Source organism: Tenrec ecaudatus, chromosome 14, assembly GCF_050624435.1.
Source record: "Tenrec ecaudatus isolate mTenEca1 chromosome 14, mTenEca1.hap1, whole genome shotgun sequence".
Classification (NCBI taxonomy): Eukaryota; Metazoa; Chordata; class Mammalia; order Afrosoricida; family Tenrecidae; genus Tenrec; species Tenrec ecaudatus.
The window spans coordinates 1673086-1691297 of NC_134543.1; the positions used below are offsets into that span (position 1 = coordinate 1673086).

Sequence of the window (18212 nt, forward strand, 5' to 3'; positions counted from 1 at the left end):
ACTGCGGAGGAGGGCAGCACGTGCCACCAGCCTATCAGGGGTGTGACATGCCTGCTGCGATACTCAGAAGAAGGATGGAAAAGCCAGACAATTGCCCACTGGGGTGGGGCGTCTGCAGCTGCTGCCCCCGCCAACAGCTGGTCCTTGTCCATGATGTGACAATGAAGCTGCTTGAGCCTGCTCCTTGCTCCCCTGCGTCCTCACGTTAACGTGTCTCAGGACAAGGGTGATTCTGTGGGGAAGTGGGTGGGGAGTGGAGGTTTCTCTATAAATGCTGTGAAGCCCCCTCCCACTGTCACACTGTAACAGGATGACGGTCCCCATGTGGGGCCTGAATTCAGAGAAATGAAAGCAGGAAGGGGTCCGCAGGAGTCATTATCAAGCTCTGTACACGACACTAATTCCTTTGTTAAGTGTTGTCAAGTCCATGTTCAGTTCCTAACGAGCCCTCATGGCATTTCAAAGACCGCTCATTAACGACTTAGCAGTGCGACCTCTGGCCACTAGGGAGCGGATTGCCCGGTCCTATCTCAGGTTTCCCAAAGTGGCGGACCTGCCTGGGGGCGGAGCTGGAGCCCTGGGGGCGGGGGCTAGGGGTGCTGCAGAAGCAGACACCTACACTTTCTCTTGGGCCATGAGCTACACACAAACGTTTTAATCGCGGGGGGCGGGGGAAGCACTGAAAAGGGGGCAGCAAGCTGCATCAGTTTGGACACCTGCGTTGCAGAGAGTCCAAGCCCGCCTTCCCAGGGCTGAGAATCTTGGTTCCTCTTCTAACCCACTTGTAAGCACAACTGCACAAAACAGCAACAGGCAGCCCCACGTCTCACAACACTTTAACAAGGCTTCAGCTGCTGCTCTGTGTCTGATGCTGAACACAGTGTCGCATGAAGGCCACTGTGGAGCCGCTGCCTGCACACAGAGGCAACGCTCTCAGGCCTGGGTCCTGCGGGTGGGGTCATAGGCCAGTCACTCAAAATTCCAACTCAGAGCGACCCTGTAGGAGGGGCACAACTGCCCTTGTGGGCTTCCAAGACTAACTTTTCACAGGAGTAGCGAGACCTCTTTCTCCCCAGGAGTGCCTGGGGGTCTCCAACTACTGACCTTGGGTTAAGAGCCCCATCAATGCACCAGGGCTCCTTGGAGCACATGCGCTCCCTTGGAAACGCCAGGGGGCTTCTCGTGCCCTAAACAGGCTCCAGAGACACCACGGAGGCATGTCTACAGAGGGGCGTGCACACACGGGTATAACGGCAATCTCATACCAGCCCAGCCCAAAACAATGGCCCTCGCATGACCCAGCTGAGGACACGGGAGAAACTATGCAGACGAACTCGCCTCCACGCTGACCCCCAGGTGGGGCTCTGCCTTCGCCCCATCTGACCCTCTCCCAGCCAGACACTCAGCTTTTCCGCAATGGGACTGAATCTGGAATGGGAGCAATTCCTAGGGGAGGGGACTCTGCACTTCAGGGAGGGCCATGGTGGCAGCAGACCAGCTTGCTTCCTTTGCCGAGCTGCATGTGAGGACAGTGGCAAACACTGTCTCCACAATGAAACGGAGACAGCCCTGTTAACATCCGTGATCACAGGTCCTTAGCCAGAAAATGGACCTTCACGTTTAGAACAAGCAACACAACAGGAGGCCTGCAACGATTTCCCAACATCTTCCACCTTTAGGTGATGTTCCCCCCCTGCCCTCCTGCTCGGGGCACGGAACTCACTCAGGACCCACCCTGGGCTAAACAGGAGCACTCGCCCTGGACAGGAGAGGACCGCAGAGCTAGGTCTTCTACTGATGCAGCTGTTCCCTAGGGCCTGGCCTCCTGGGAGGCCTGCTCTCCTAGCGCCCCTGCCAGGGTCCCGTGTTTCTGGGCTGGTCTTGTCCTAGGTTTCCCAATGCAGGGAATTCTTTCCGGAATCCCACTGCTGACTTTCCCAAAGGCAGGTGTGTCCTGATTTGAAAATCAAAACGCTTTGTCGTTCTACAGAAGGAACTCAGCTCAGTGTTCAGAGGACCAGGCTGAATCTGAGAACCTGGGGCCTTGCTACACTGCAGGAGCCAGGGCTCGCTCACCCTGGAGATTGCCACAGCACATTCCTATCAGGCTGATGCCAGGAGACCCGGATGGTCTCACTGTGAGAAAACACGGCTTATTGGCCAGTCCGACTGGCCTTGGAAGCTGGATATGGTGGACCAGTGTGAGGCGAGGCTAGAGCTGGGCTCATCCCTGAGCTTCACAGGCCAGCCTTCTTGACATGGCACTGCTGGCTGGGCTACCACATGAACATCATTCAAGCCAATTCCTAAAATATTTTGAATGAATGAACTACATTAGCCTGAGTTTTATAACCTATGGGCACCAAACATGATTTTATCACTATTGAAGCAGAGGTCTAAAATCAGCCCCCATGTAAACACTGCTGACCTCAGAACACAACTTAGCAGAGCAAGGTGCTTTGGCTTCAAAACACACACACACACACACACACACACACACACACACACACACACAGAGAAACCCCCGAGTGTCTGCCTAAGTGCCCCATGCTTCAGTGAACAGCAACCCAGGATGCAGTCCCAGCCTCCTTCTCCGCTCCCTACACACCTGGTCGATGTTGAGGCGGAGAGGCATCAGGGACACGCGTAAGCAGCATTCCTGGGGCGACCTGCCAGATTCGGGGCGCACGTGCAGTGCTTTGATTGTCAACTAGAAGAGAGAAAAACACTTCTCCTAGTGACCGTAACCTTGTCCTCACTGGAGATTCTCCTCTGCTTCCCCCATGAGAACAAACGTGGGAAGTGTTTCCTCTTGTCCTTCAAGTCCTACTTGTCTCTGTGGTCACTCCCCCTCCAGCAGCCTGGTAACGAGGAGGAGACGGCGGGGTGGGAGGGATTGGGGGGAGAAGCTGGCCCATGCCCCACCCTCCGGAGCACTGCCAGCCTGAGCGCTCCCGCTCGATTCACTACAGATCGTCAGGGCACAAAACAGGGGACTGCTCAGCACTGGCCTCTATGAGCTTTGGCTCCTCCTCAGGGGTCAGCATTTGGCCAATGACAGCCAGAGGCTTGCAAAATCGTTTTAAAGACAGAAAATGTTCAGCTGCACGTGCATGACACAGGACTATCCTATCAGAAGGAGAGAACACACCGACCAGGGTCGGGGCCCCAAGGGCCTTACTTACCATGTTGGAGCGGGCTTTGCGGGGCATGTCTTTGCTGCAGTACAGGTACAGGAACTTGTTCATCTGCGAGGTCCGCAGACGGTCTCGGATTTCCAGGTCCTGGACGATGAACACCTGCCGGGAAACGGGCTGCTCCACCAGGCTAGCATCGTGCTCTGGCCGGCCCCGGGGGTACACGTCGTGCTGGAACTTCACCTAGATGACAAGGGGACACAGCACACGCTCCCATCCATGCCCACTTTGCCCTTACTCGCTGCCATCTGCAGATCCCACGTCTGCCTTCAAGCCCACTTCCAAAGGCCCCACGCAACCCCATCCTTTGTTGCAGACTTGTTTTTGACCTGGGTGGGCCCTACTCTGAAGCACACAAGTGATGGACGCTTCTCAGGTGACCTCCCTTATCCTAGGTAGATCAAACCACCACCTTGTACCCCTACAAAATGGCCTTGAAAACGAACAAATGGAGGCATGGCTCAAGTCCCCAAAGGCAACTACAAGAGAAGAAACGGATCGAAAGAGAGTGGCGTCCTCTGTGCACACCCACCCTCTTCTGATAATACCCCCCCAGTGCTCACAGTTGGCCCCAGCCCTGGGGAGGCTGCCTGGATTCAGGGCACACGCTGGGAGTGGTGGCCCCAGTGTTGGAAACAGCAGCTTTGGCATCACCTGGGCATGAGCAGATCAGGTGCCCCACTAAGGCAGAAACTCTGGAAGGGGGCAGCAATCTGCCCCCCCACCCAGCCCTGTTGGTGGTTTACCCACACTGCCAGAGGGCACCGACAAAGACTGGCACTGCCCTCTGGTAAGCCTGCGCCTGCTCACCTTGCTGAGCTGAATCTCCATCAGGAAGTCCTGGTTCCTCCCTTTCCCCCCGCTGCCGGCTGCGTGCTGCCCATGCCTGGTGGGGGTGTGGGAGGGCGAGCTGTGGGGGCTCCTGCGTGTACAGATGAAACCAACAAGAGCCTGTGCTGAGAGGGCTGAAAGAGAAAGTAAGATTCCGACCCCCAACGGTGCCCCTCACTGTCCTTCCCCCAACCTCACACACCAGAGCTCACATGGCAGTCACCTGCCACCCTGATGCAGAAATACCCCACCACTGTGGCCCCAGGGCAGTCTAGAGCTCAGCCCCCTTGAGGGGAGGACTCGGTCCCTCAGAAGCTCACATCCACTCAGAGCCCTCCAGGGCCCTGTGCTGAAGGGCCTTGGCAGATGTCACTGGGAGAGTGAGAGAGGCCGGTGTGGGCTGACATCACATCTGCTGTGGCTCACGGGACCGCCCGCCAGGCCGGCTCCTCCTCTGCTGCTCTGTCCTAGCCCAGGGTGGCAGCTACGGGTCTCGACATGAGCCCAGGGCCCCGCTCCCAGCTGCACAGCATCCCCATGGGCCGTGAGGCTTCTAGTGAGTTTTTGGAAAGAGCCTACCAGGTGGTTCTTCCTCCTGAAAGCCACCCTCCCGGCTGCCCCGCTGGTGTGTCCAACTCGGCGACTGGGCTGGTTCCCAGCATCGTCACAGCCCGCCTGCCCACCCGGGATGGCAGGGACAGATAGAGGGGTAATGGCCAGCAGGCCGGGGAACTAGGCAGAGAGAGTGGAGCCGTCCCACCGAGCTCCCATGGCTGACCCCTTTCTGGAGCAGAAGGTCACATCTTTCTTCCTCAGAGCAGCCAGCAGGTTTGAACCACTGATCTTGTGGTGAGCACCACGCTCTCTAACCACTGTGCCACCTGGGCTCCTTTCACATGGGGACCACCCACTGCCATCAAGCTGACCACACAGGTCCAGTGGTGTCGTGGCCTGCTAACCGCAGTCAGCAGTTCGAAACCACTCTGGAAAAAGATGAGTGACTCTACTTCCACAAACAGTGAGTCTCAGAAACCCACAGAGCTGCTGTGACCCAGGGAGTCTAGGTGTCAAGGTGGGTCTGACTCGTAAGGACTCCACCGGGCAGAGGACAACTGTTCCCTCAATTTCCAGGCTGTATGTCTGCCCAGGAACAGGACAGAAGCGCAGATAGCTTCATTGTTTCCCTCAGGACAGCTGGGGGATTTGAACCAGTGGCCTTTTGGTAAGCAGCAAAATTCTTCAGCCAATGTACCAGCAGAGGCCCTTCCTTCTGCAATGGGAGCCTCCGTCTAATGATGTGTCTTACTAAGAAGGCCACGTAGAGACAGAGGCAAAGATGGGGGTTAGGAGGACTGCTGGACACAGAAGCCAGGAGAGGCCAGGCAGAGCTAGTGTCTGCTACGTCCACCAGGCCATCTGTGGAACATCACACCAGAAATCCTGTACAGTTCAGAGTTCAAGCCCGAGACAGTTCAGTTAACAGAGAAAACAATTATGGTCGAGCTGAAACCCCCAATCACTTTCAAAGAGTAGAGGCCTGCGAGACAACTGTGCCCCCCAGGCCGTGGCTGCCCTGGCCCACGCCACTCAGAACTTGGGGGCAGGTCTTCCACTCGGCACCTGGCAGGCAGTTGGATTCCCACACCTTCTGTGCAGCAGTGCCTCCTCCCTGGGCTCCCGGACTGCGTGAGCCTCTGTCCTCTACCCATTCCTGCCCCACGCCATGCACTGTGGACATGGGATCGAGAGAAACCAGCCCCCGGAGAAGGACATCATTCTGGGCGAAGTCGAGGGGCAGCAAAAAAGAGGAAGGCCTTCGACAAGACAGAGGGACACGGGGCTGCAACCACAGGCTCAAACATAACCACAGTTGTAAGGGTGGCGCAGGACTGGACAGCATCCCTGCTGCTGACCATCACAGGCCCCTAGGAGTCAGAACTGATCCCAACACCAACGCCCCAATTGCCAGGTGCCCTAGTGGCACGGGGCATTAAGCACCTGGCAGCCAACCCAGCTGTGTGGAAGGGCAAGGTGAGGAGGCCTGACGACAGGCTGGGGTCGGGGCTGGACCAGCAGTGGTGCGCATGGGGCTTCCCAAGCCCTCGCCAAGCACTGCTGGGCAGCCCTTCAGAACAGGGATTGAGGGAATACACCTCCGTCCCCTCATGTGAATCTTTGAACCGATGGCAGCTGACTCCTGTGCCAATGCAAACAGAGGCACACGTGGGAAGGGGTGAGGGTGATTGCCTTGCTAAAATTCTCAAAGTGATCAATGCCCTTTTCCTGTGAAAAGAACAGGCTGGCGCCAGGCAGACTCCACAAAAGAGAACTTACGTGTAACTTTTCGCGGGTGATGAGGGAAGGGCTGTCCCTAGATCCTTCCCGCCATACAGGTGCCACACCAGGGAGACCTCCTTGACTACGTACTGCACGGCAGGGGTGGGGAAGCGCAGCGGGGCCTTGCCTGCCTCGGCCTTCTTCACAGGCAGGCTGAAGTGATTTTCTCGGATCACAATGGAGCCATCGACCATGACCTTCACCACGGGCTCCTCCTCCTTCTCCTGAAGCAGATGGACCAAGGGCCACCCATCAGAGGATGGCCCATCGCCCTGCAGAATCCTGCATGGGGTGCTGGGGGTGGGTTGGGGGACACATCCTGGAGACTCTTCTGGCCAGTCCTTCCCCTCACCTGCACGGGTGCTTGTGGTGCAAACAGGACACAGAAGTCATCGCTCTCGGCGGGCACCCCTGAGGGCACATCCCTAAGCAGGTGGGGCGGGAAGGCGGCGCAGGGGGGACCAGCTTCCTGGGATACATGGCCGCTCTCATCAGGAAACAGGAAGAGGTCTGAACAGCATGCCTCCTGAGTCTGTGACTTCTCATCCAGGACACCTGGGAGGGACAAGGACAGCATTGCCCTTGAGGCACCGAGCCCTGAGCAAGGCTCTAGCACCCATGAAGACTGGCGCCACTGTCCTCCTGGGGCGCAGCAGCCCCCCGCAGACACCAACCAAGTGATCCATCACCTAACTCACTAGGCCCGAACACCTCAGCATGAGCACGCATCAACAGGCCGGCAGTGGACCCGACGCTCCAGAAATGGTGAGCACGGGTTCTCCAGGCAGGGACAGGCCACTCGGGATAAATCCATGTGGAACCAGGAAGAAGCCTTGGGGTGAAGTCACTGGGGAGGGGCCAAACCAGAGCACAGGCCCGGGACCACGCAGCCAAAGTAGCACTCCTCAGGTCACGGCGCACCCAAACAGGAGGCCTGCTCAGGTGTGGGCCCAGGCAGCAGGTGTGCAGCGGCTTTGACTCCCTGGTAGCAGGCTGCCCATTCATTCTCCACAGCATCACTCCCGCCTGCGGGGCCAGGTGGGACTGCGGAGGGTGACAGTGACAGGAGCATATTGGCTTCTAGAGGTGCACAGATGGGGCTGACCCTGTGGCCCGCCAAGGTCTCGGCCATGCTAAGCCACGCTCTCGGCACCCAGCATAGAACCCGAGTCCACTCGGTGCGGCTCCCAGCTGATGTCCTTTGTGCTGTCAGGTGCCCTGGAGTCGGTTCTGACCCACAGTGACCCAGCATCCTCCTCACGGTTGTTGCTGTGTTTGAGCTCCTTGTCTTGGCCTTGGGGTCAGTCTATCTTGTTGGGGGTCTTCCTTGACTTCACCAAACAGGATGGCCTCTTGCACGAGAGCAAATCCTCTGCTCCTCAGGGCGTCCTGGCTGCGGTCTCTTGCAGCACAGATTTGTTTGTTCGTCTGGCAGTCTACAGCGTCTTCAAATTCTTTACCAGTTCCACCATTCAAAGATATCGATGCTTCACCAGCCTTACCTATGCATTGTCTATCAGGGACAGGTTTCCGTGGGCCTTCTTTCTGGAGCAGATAGACTAGGAAGAAGGAAGCCCTTTCCTGGACAAGATGGCTGTGGAAAACCTCAGGAGCAGCAGTGGACCACTGTCTGACCCAGAAGATGAGCCCTGCAGGGTAGAGGGCACTCAAACACGATGGGGGAGCACTGCCTCCTCAGAGCCAAGCTGACCTAACACTGAGGGCGAGCAAAGCTCTCAGGACTCAGTGACTGCCACGGGATAGTCTTTCCCATGTAATTTGATCAGCTGGTATTTATTATGTATCACAGTCCCATTTGCTTCCTTAGTTCTAATGCACTCTAAATTAAAATGAAAGCAATGTTTAATTATAAATTTTGATATCATCATGAAGTGATATTTCACAGCATACAAAAATAACCATTTTCATCTAATTAGAAGCAGATTGCTTAAGCCGATCCTGCAAAACGTGTAAATGCTCCCCCTTGGCCTTCATGGGCCTCCATCTGCCTGGCTCACCCCTGCTCCACAGTAGCAGGGGTGACTGCTGGGAGTGAAGGTTCTCGCCCAGCTTGGTCTGCCCCTTGATGACCATTAATGCCCTTGCCCAGAGGACCGTCTGCTCTGCTTCACACACTCAGATCGGTCACTTTCAGGAGGAGGTCCCACACCACACCCACCACTCCTGAGTTGTCCTGAACTAGGAGTCTCCAGGAACCACAAGCCTTGCCCTCCACCTCCTCTATCCCTTCCGCAATGCTGGGGCACTGCTGATCTGCTGGGCACTCGAGCACCAGCCAACTGGTCGGAAACAGCCAGCACCCACCAGACACGTCTCTTCTCAGACAAGCTCCTCATAAAGGGAACCCATAATGACACCGAGCACAGCAGCAGTGCCACCGCCACCCCGCTCTGCTGTCTCACCATTAGCCTGGGGCTTTGAGGATGCCAGGGCATTCTGCGCGTCGAGCTCTTCCATGGCCTCACTCATCAGCTCTCGGAGGATTTGCTGCTCAGCTTCAGGGAGCACGGGGCCATGGGAAGATGGCTGCCCGCTGGTGTCTGCCTGCAACCAAAGAGCAGAAGTAAAAGCAATAAAGTGCTCGCTAAGACTGTGTGCCAGCTTGATCATGCCAGGCTCCTTGGTGGGTTGACAGAAAGACCTAGTAAGTCACCCCCCATGTTGTGATCTCACACAGTATAATGACCCCCAGAAGGGAACTGCTGTGAGCAGCCAATCAGGTATGAAAAATTAGTGTGGGACGCAACACCCTTCCTTGGGTTACAGCCCTGATACAATCAATTGAAAGGATGTTTTGCGAGTGTGTGCGCATGCATGCCGCGCGCCTGGCTTCTGAAAAGATGACTTGCTTTTTGCTGAGCCTGGATTGTGCTTCTTGACTCCTTCCCTCCGGTTCTTGGACTTGTGTCAATGGCCGGCCTGTCTGCCGATCCTGAGAGTCGACAGTGGCCTGCCATCTGACCTGCCACCCTTGGATTCATTCACCTCTGCAGCCACCGTCCTTGTCTCCCTTCCAGTCTTGAGTTCATCAGCCTCCACAGCTACTCAAGTCAAGAGAAGGCTCAAGCCTGCCTGACAGCTGGCTCCCAGAGTTGGAATGTACCTGCTTCTGCAACTATGTGATACAAATGTCTTTCTCTAAAGTGGTCCTTCTCAACCTTCCTAATGCCACAACCCTTTAATACAGTTCCTCCTGTTGTGGTGATCCTCCAACCATGAGACTATTCTCATTGCTACTTCATAACCAGTTTTGGTCCTGTTATGACTTGGGCGACCCCTGTGAAAGGGTCGTGATCCACAGGTTGAGAACTGCTGCTCTAGCTTCACTAGATTTGCTTCTTTAGACATCAAGCCTGAGACAAGGCCCACAGTGCATATTCACTGTCCCTAGAAACAGGCTCCGATGCAGGAACACGTCAGACCGATCCTTCCACATTCTAGTTAGCAGCTGTCACTCTGTCACTCCAGTGTTCAGTACTATTGTCACCCCTGATAATTACTGGACAATATACACAAATGTGTTGTCACCTCAAAGACGAGTCAGAAAGATGGGAAAGAAGCTCATGTGGGGAGGGAGCGAACGACCTATGTTTGGACGGCTCAGAGATGACTCCCATGAACCACAGCTGATTCCGCTCACAAGAGCACAGGGTCACAGGGACCGAGAGCCCCGACTACAGGAGAGCCTGGAAAACAAGACACGTGGACCTCAAATGCTCAGCCACCGCGTCCGGACCCCAGAGTGCAGAGACTTTGGGCATAGAAAGCACAGAACTGGGAACAAAAGCAATGTTAGCTAATCTTGGGAAGATCACCTAAATCTCTGGGTCCTCATCTATGTCCCTGTCAAACAGATACTCATCCGTGACTCTGTTCTCATGGAAGTCAACAGAGATGACCCCTAAGGCAGTGTGCTGAAACGGGAGGTGTGCGAGATCAGAGGACAATGTTGTCGAGTCTGTTCCAAATCCCACGACCCAGGGCACCACAGGATGCAACACTGCCGAGCCATCCCCACAAGGACTGCTGCCTTTGAGCCCCTGTGTCCATCAGTCTCCCGGAGGGGCCTCCTCTTCTTCGTAGACCCTCATGATGTCCTTCTCCAGGGATTGGTCCCTCCTGATAGCATGCCAGCGTGTGAGAGCAAGTCTGGATGGACACACTCACTTCTCAGGAGTGTTTGGCTGGACTTCTTCCAAGACAGATGATTGGGTTCTTCTGATCAGGCATGGGACTTTCGGTATTCACCACCGACATTGTCATCTTCGATATTCCTATTGACTGCTGATGATTGCAGACACCTTAGCCCGGGTCAGAGAGACTTCGGAGAGACCATGGTAGAAATAAGCCTTCTGGTCAGTAACAGGAGGGACTAAAACGACTTTCTGGAAAAATTCCATTATCTTTTCATTCCAATTTCCCAAAAACTTTGTAAAGCCCCTTTGTATATTCTCTTACTATGTGTACGTACAACTTGTACGTCACAAGCTCTTAGATGATGCGTTCTCTGTCTCCCTGGAGGGCAGATGAAATAACTGAGAGTCACCTGGCGGGAGGTGGCACCTGAGCAGGGCGGAAGCAGTGCTCTCAGAGAGCAGAGAGGGCGGCAGGCACCGCGCCGGCCCAGGAACCTCATTCCCAGAGGCGCACTCCCAGGGAGAGGGGGCGGTGGCCAGCTTTCCTGTTCTTTCCTCCACTGCCCCACATTGCTGTGGGGAGCAGGGGTGAGGTCTACAAGCTAACCCTACCTTGGCCTTTCTCCTCGGGGCTCCGGGCCTCACGTCTTCCTTGTGCGGTGCGTGCAAGTCCCCATAGCTGGCAATGTACTGGATGAGGTTCATCAGCGCAGCACACGAGTCCGAGCAGGTTCGGATGTGGACAACATCGCTGGAGCAGTGCAGCTGGAAGCGGGGTTCAGGCTGCACGGGGTGCGGAGGGAAGAAGGGAGCCATGGCATGCTGGGCACCCGTCTGTCATGGGAAACAAAACCCACCCCCACACCCCTGCTGCCCAGACTTGGGCAGTGCTTCTTTCAGAACCAAAATTAGGTGCGCAGAAAAACCAACTCTCTCAAAACATTATCAAAATCACCCCTTTTATTCTAGAAACAAACGCCCATTCATTGACTAACTTACGTGCTCTGCTTCCGAATCCGACTTCGCGGTTGTGATGGTTAGCTGTAGCAGGCCCATGTCCAGCACGCGGACGTAATCTAAAATGCACAACAGTGCCCATCAGCCAGCCAGGCACTGCTTTCAGATTCCTTGTCCAGTTAACAACTCACACACAAACATGTGAAAGGACTCACTGGTGATAGCACGACAGAATGCAGAGGGAAATTAGTTTCTTCCTGCACTTAATTTTAGTGAGAAGAAAAATGTTGCCTTTTGTAAAAGAAGTGTTTAGAATCTATGTCATGCCACTGGGTGAGTTTAACTGACCTTTTAACCTCCCTGGGGGTCTAATTATGTCAGTAATTTTGTTAATTTAGGGAGGAGAGATAAATGGCTCAATGAGCCTCGCCTTTCTTGTCTCTTGCTCTTTGATGATTGGACCAGTGTGTGGCTGCCTTGCTTGTTCTGTGCCTCAATTTGCAAGCTACACTACCTGTGGGACACCTAACCCATGGACTGTGTCGCTGTAATTTGAAGTTCCTTAAGGGGCTTCTCTGCAGTGTAATCCTGAGTGTGGCTCGGGGATACGGCTTCTGACAGTTAACATTGACCCCACGCCACACTTGGGATTACCGCCAAGGAGGTTAAGAACATTACAGATGGGCATTTCTTAAGAGCCTTACTTCACTGGCATTATGTCAGAATTATAAAGCTTTTAACATGACCAGAGCATGTACATGGGTACAGATCAGAGCTAGAAACATAGGGAATCCAGGACAGATAAACCCCTTAGGACCAATAATGAGAGTAGCGATATCACCAGGAGGGTAAGGGGAAGGTGGGGGGAGAAAAGGGGAACCGATCACAATGATCTACATATAACCACCTCCCTGGGGGACAGACAACAGAAAAGTGGGTGAAAGGAGGCATCGGTCAGTGTGAGACATGAAAAAATACTAACAATTTATAAATTATCAAGAGTTCGTGAGAGAGGGAGGGAGGATGGGGGGAAATAATTTGCTACCAAGGGCGCAAGTAGAAAGAAAATGTTTTGAAAATGAAAATGGAAACATATGTACAAATGTGCTTGACACAATGTATGTATGTATTGTGATAAGAGCTATAAAAGCCCCCAATACAATGATAAAATAAAAAGAACTGTAAAAAACAAGTTCTCTCTCTCTCTCTCTCTCTCTCTCTCTCTCTCTCTCTCTCTCTCTCTCTCTCTCTCGGCATCCTTGTGTTTCAGATCTTATGCGCCCCCCCCCCCCCCAGCGCTGCTCACCTCTATTCAGGTTGACAGTAACAGTGTTGCACTTGTCAGACAAATGCAAAGCCGTTTCATCCAGGATGATTCTGAGGAAAGAAGATAATAACTTGCTGACAATTCAAAACAAACAATCTGATCCTGCTACATGCTTGGAAGGACTGTCGGGGCCACATGGGATTTCCGACTGAGAGGTGGTACTAAACATTCTGCTGCAGCTCACTGTGCACTGGGCGGTAAACAGTAGCAATCACACACACACACACACAAACACACACACACACAGCCACAGCACTGATGCCGACCACAGACACATCAGCTACAGAATTGGGTGGAACTGTAACTCTCTCTTTACGGTAGAAGAAAAGCCCGGTCTTTCTTCTGAGGAATGGCTGCTTATTTCCAACTGCTGACCTTGCAGTTAGCAGCCCGAGCCTGACCCCTGTGCCTGCCACCAGGGTTCCTGACTGCAAGACAGGGAGGCTTCAATGGGGCAAAGAATGAGATTAAACCATCCACTCAAATGAATGCTACATTTTTGGCAGTGTTTTCTTTTTTAATAGATGCTAAAGCTTACAAGACTTTCTCTACATCCTTGGAGACACCAGGCCTATCGTGCCCTGCAGGGCACCTGGCTTATGATAGAAAGTGTGACTTAACCGAGAACCCAGACTTGAAGGGCACCACTGGCTTAGGGAGTCACTGAAGAGTGGGGGAGGGGGTGGGTCAGCAGGTACCTGAGAGTGGATGCCGACTTATCCAGGGAGACGCTGCTGGAGACGCTGAACGTCTCTACGGTGAGGAGACAGCGGACGGGCAGGTAGAGAGGCCTGGCAAGAGGGAGCGAGTTTGCCATGTGGGCAGGCACTCGCTCACTGTCAGAGCTGAGTACAAGGAGACCCAGCAACGCCCCTGCCGGCTCGCCTACCTGTAGTCCAGGGCACAGCTCCAGAGGTGCACATGGAATGTTGTCAGTGATGTTGGGGGGCTATACCCCAACACGGGCTCATCAGCAATGTTCAGGAAGTGCAGCATCTGGGAGCACGGAGAGGGAACGGCTTGCTTAGGACAACCTCCAAACACTGAGGTGGAGTCACGGTGACTGAGGCGGGGGCGACTTCACTTGTGTATCCCAAGCTCGGCCTCGCACGTTCCAGGAGGCCAGGCAAGCTCTCCTCAGGGCCGGCCCATGGCCACGCCAACCAGGTGTCCTAGCCTTTAAGTCAGCGTTCTCAACCTTCCTAATGCCACGGTCCTTTCATACAGTTCCCCAGACTGTGGTGACCCCCAACCATAAAATTACTTTCGTTGCCACTTGATAACTCTAATTTTGCTACTGCTATAAATAGTAATGTAAATATCTGATATGCAGGATGCATTTTTACTGTTACAAATTGAGCATAATTAAAGCATCGTCATTCATCACAAAATAATATGTTGTTATATATTCTGAAATATTTATTTCTAATGACAAATAAATGAAATTTTGTCTTGCAGCATGGGTAACAGCTTTCACACTGGGTCCTTCCATGTGGGTGTATCTGCATGTGGGGGGACCAGCCGGGAGGCAGAATGGAGCAGTGTCTTGGTTCCTAAGACTATGAGAATATGTGTTTTCTGTGAAAGGGTCATGACCCATGGGTTGAAAACCGCTGCTCCCTGGTTATTTTTCCAGCACAATGGAGAACTTCCTCTGTATAAGGAATGTGGGAAAGAAACGTAGCATGCCAGTCTTTGCTCTTACAGAAATAAAAGTTAGGACTTCTAACCCCAAACTCCCTCTGGAACACGGCCAACTGCATCTCACTAGCACCACGGAGTCCCTACAATGGAAGCAGGCGCTATAGCAGGAGCACGTTTGGCCAGGCTCTCCCAGCATTTGGAGAACAGAGGCCACCGACACACCAGCCCATGGCAGTCCTGGGCGCAGTGACATAGAGACCAAGTCTGGTGAAGCTTCTCAGGTACAAGTACAACCAAACTCCTCCTGGCTCTGGTTCCTTTCTTGGAAACTTAGGGTCGTGGCTTCACGAGACACCCAGGTAACTGGACTGCTACTAGGCCTCGTGCTTCTGGGTCGTTGCCCATGTCGTGCATGGGCGTTGAGAGTTTGCAAGTGGCCAAGGGACAAGAATGCCGTGATAGAGGGGTGGGGGTCAGAACAGGAGGCCCATATGGAATGTCCGCTAATCAGTACCACGAACCGCAGTCTCTTATCCGAACCCAGCTGGTGATCTTACCTGTTCATGCCAGCTCAGCCCCGTGGGCAGCATCCGGTGCTGAAGCGTGGCTCCCTTCAGTCCCACCGCAATGAGAAACTCCTGTGGGACAACACAGCGTCATGGGGCCCCTGCTGTGCTCACCCCCCAGAGTTATAGGGGCCTCCTGCTGTGCTCACCTCCAGAGCCACAACACTCCCCACCCACCTGCTGTGCTCACCTCCCAGACCCTCTGCGCTGGGAACCCCGTCCATGAGCACAAGCAGGCACAAAAGCCATAGCGCAAACCTTGGTGTTGGATTCTGACTTGTCCGCCACGATTTTCACGGCCACCGAGAGCATGTTCAGGCCATCTCCGCCAAGGCCGTCAGGAGCCGCCTGGCCGAGGCTGTCTTCCTCCGAGGGGTAGATGGTGGGCTCCAGCCAGTGTGGGCGGGTGGCACTGGGCAGTCTTGTCTCAGTGAGAGGGGTCACTCCATCCACCAGGCCTAGAGGACAACACGCTCATCATTCCAACAGAAACCCAGGAACCAAAGAAATGTAACATTCATCTTAGAGGCAATACGGCCATGAGCCTTGGAGGCACCCCCACCCCCAGTGCCCCGATGTCAGCTCGGTAGACCGTGCCCAACTTCACCACACACAGCCCCGGCCTGAAGAGCTGGCCACGGGCATCCCAGCAGGAGGGTGACCTCGTCTGGAGAGCACGAGTACGCACAGGGGCATTGGCAGACCAGCTCTGAAGCAGGAACCAGGGTGGGAGCGAGAGAAGGGCTGTGAAGGGCGGAATGTAGCCTGTTACGCAGGAGCCATGTGTAACGGGTTGTTGGAAATGTCCACCGCCCAGTGATGGCCGTGTCTGGGCACAGTGGGTGCCACTCAGGTCCTAGTGACCTCACGGCCTTGACCTCTCTTATGTGGAACATCCTTGGAGACAAGAGAAGCCCAGTGCAGGCCCGGCACCGGGCAGTTGCAGCTAAAAGGAACGAGTTGTCTGGTGGGGCTTTCTCTCCAGGGAATGCTTGGAAAAGAAGACCGCACAGCCACTATCTAAGTTGATAAGCCTAGCCTTGTGTGTGGTCAGAGCGCCTCACAGGGAGCAACAGCAGGGCACCAGGTGGTGCCAGCAGAGAGCAGCAGGACTCCAGGCCCAGAGCCCTACCTTTGTGGTACAGGCTGAAGCTGCTGGCCTGTAGACAGATATAGTGCTTGTCATCGAAGCCCTCATATCTCGTCACGCAGAAGAAGGAGCCGCTGGTGAAGTCCAACCAGAACTCCCCGTGCTGGTCTGCCCGCACCTTGCTGTCGCAGTCACCTGGCTAAGAGAGTTGTTAAGAGAGTGTCAGAATCCACGCCACCACCTCCATCCAGCCGGAGCTTTGGAAACTCTCCATGAGCACAGCAGGGTCCCTGGCTGCTGAAATGCCCACAGGGCGGTAGGCAGCAGGAGGCAGGAGCAATACCATGGCACTGGCCGCTCTGTGCTCCCTGCCCCGTCACGGCTCCACTCCTGGCTCTCTGCCTTGGGAAAACACCCACTGACGGCCCAGCCTACCCCAGTCTCTGGGTGACAATGGGTGCCACCTTCCCAGAGTGCTTCCACCAGAGGCTTCAACCCTCGCTGAAGCCACCGCCAGCTGGCTGCAGACATGTGAGGGTGTGTGCGTGTGTGTTAAAAAACAAAACCCACCACACCACCACCGAGTCAACCTGACTCGCGGCAACCCTATCCAGGCTTTCCAAGGTCTTTAAGATCTTTATGGATCAGACAGCCTGCGCTCTCTTCCATAAAGAGGCTGGAGGGTTAGACTGCTGACCTGCACCCCCGGCCCCACCAGGGGCAGCAGCATGGACTTGAAGACCTCACCTGGACCTCGGTGAACAGGGACACCAGCCCGTGGTTGACGCTGAGCAGCACGGAGAGGACGCTCTGGGAGCTCCTGTTGGGCGGGTCCGGCCTCTTCCTTCTGCGGGAACGGTGGCTGCCGGGATCCGTGGTGGGGAAATGCTGCAGCGCCTCCTCCTCGGACCCACTGTCCTCGTCTGGGGAGCACACAGTGTTCTCACTCATCCAGAAGCCCTCGGTTTCTACCAAGCACCGGGCAGGGCGAGGATTCAAGGGTCTAGGTTCTCGATACACAGACAAAGTGGGCTGATCCTTAGCACTGACCAAGAGCCAGGATAAGGCAAAGCGACAGATGGAAAGACTGCCTGCCAGAGAAACCCTTCGAAACACACAGTAGAGGAGTGGGCTGCTTGGGGTACTGACACAGCAGGTGCGCCATATTCAGAGCAGGAGGAAAACACCTTACCGTAGTGCACTGCAGATCTGAATGGACTGAAACTGTCTTTGCTGAAGGTATTAATCAGCTGACTGGCCACCGAGAGCCCAAAACCATAGGAGATATTTTCAAAGGTCTCCACTGGGGAGGGGGCAGTCGGCTCCCACAGGAGTAGGTCATTGAAGACCCTGCAGAGAAGGAGCTGATCAGGGCATGGCTGCTCCAGCTCAGAGGCAAAGGTAATATCCCACCCTCATCCCCTCAAAAGACCACAGGGATGCCATGTTTGTTCTTTGAGAAGGGCGCTCTGGTTCCACTGGGGGGGAGGGGGAACGGGGTGGGTGGGGGTGGGGTGTGTGTGTGTGTCACGGAGCAGTCAGGCATCGGCTGAGACTGGTGCTTAGTTAAAGATGCCAGGTTATGCGCTCGCTTGAGGGACAGACGCATGCACACTCGCACCAAGCCCGCGAGGAAGCAGAGGCTGCCCTGTGTCGGAGGCGAGCCCTTGGGGCCTATCCATCGTCCAGGTGGGGTCACCGCTCAGGTTATATACTCCTCATCTCTGGGCTCTCTGCCGGTTCCCTCCTCCTTCGGAGACACTGAGTGGGGGCTAAGAAGCAGCAGACCCTCCTCAGCTAGTGAAGGTAGCCAAGCCGTTGCCAATGACCAAGGGGGGTGGTGGATGTCACAGCTGGACGACCACCAGCCACAGGCTCTGACTTCAGAGAAACACCTGTCCCTGCTCAGCTGTCCCTCCTCCCCCCTTCCCTGGGCCCTGAGCTTTCAACCGGTAACTTGCGCTCTCAAAGGCTCTGGTGAGATTGGGATGGATGGACACACCCTTCTCACGGGGACACACCTTCCAGTCACAGCAGTGCCTCTCCTTGTCCTCCCCAGGCTGCACCCTCAGCCCTAGGGGCACCCACGGCTGCCAGGGCACAGGC

The 18212-nt window shown here is 55.0% G+C and overlaps 1 protein-coding gene across 2 annotated transcripts in view; it reads right to left on the reverse strand.

Annotated features, from left to right (window-relative positions):
* Positions 1-18212, reverse strand: part of ATG2B (autophagy related 2B) — a 57171-nt gene that overhangs the window by 5751 nt on the left and 33208 nt on the right. For both annotated transcript variants that reach the window (XM_075531602.1, XM_075531601.1), the window contains exons 19-34: positions 17299-17456; positions 16854-17029; positions 16149-16305; positions 15275-15474; positions 15008-15088; positions 13696-13802; positions 13505-13597; positions 12786-12856; positions 11522-11598; positions 11135-11305; positions 8789-8930; positions 6718-6920; positions 6363-6589; positions 4008-4119; positions 3186-3380; positions 2609-2710 (exon numbers count right to left, since the gene is read on the reverse strand). In XM_075531602.1, coding sequence (XP_075387717.1) covers positions 2609-2710; positions 3186-3380; positions 4008-4119; positions 6363-6589; positions 6718-6920; positions 8789-8930; positions 11135-11305; positions 11522-11598; positions 12786-12856; positions 13505-13597; positions 13696-13802; positions 15008-15088; positions 15275-15474; positions 16149-16305; positions 16854-17029; positions 17299-17456 — 2272 coding nt within the window. The remainder of the gene's footprint in view (positions 1-2608; positions 2711-3185; positions 3381-4007; positions 4120-6362; positions 6590-6717; positions 6921-8788; positions 8931-11134; positions 11306-11521; positions 11599-12785; positions 12857-13504; positions 13598-13695; positions 13803-15007; positions 15089-15274; positions 15475-16148; positions 16306-16853; positions 17030-17298; positions 17457-18212) is intronic.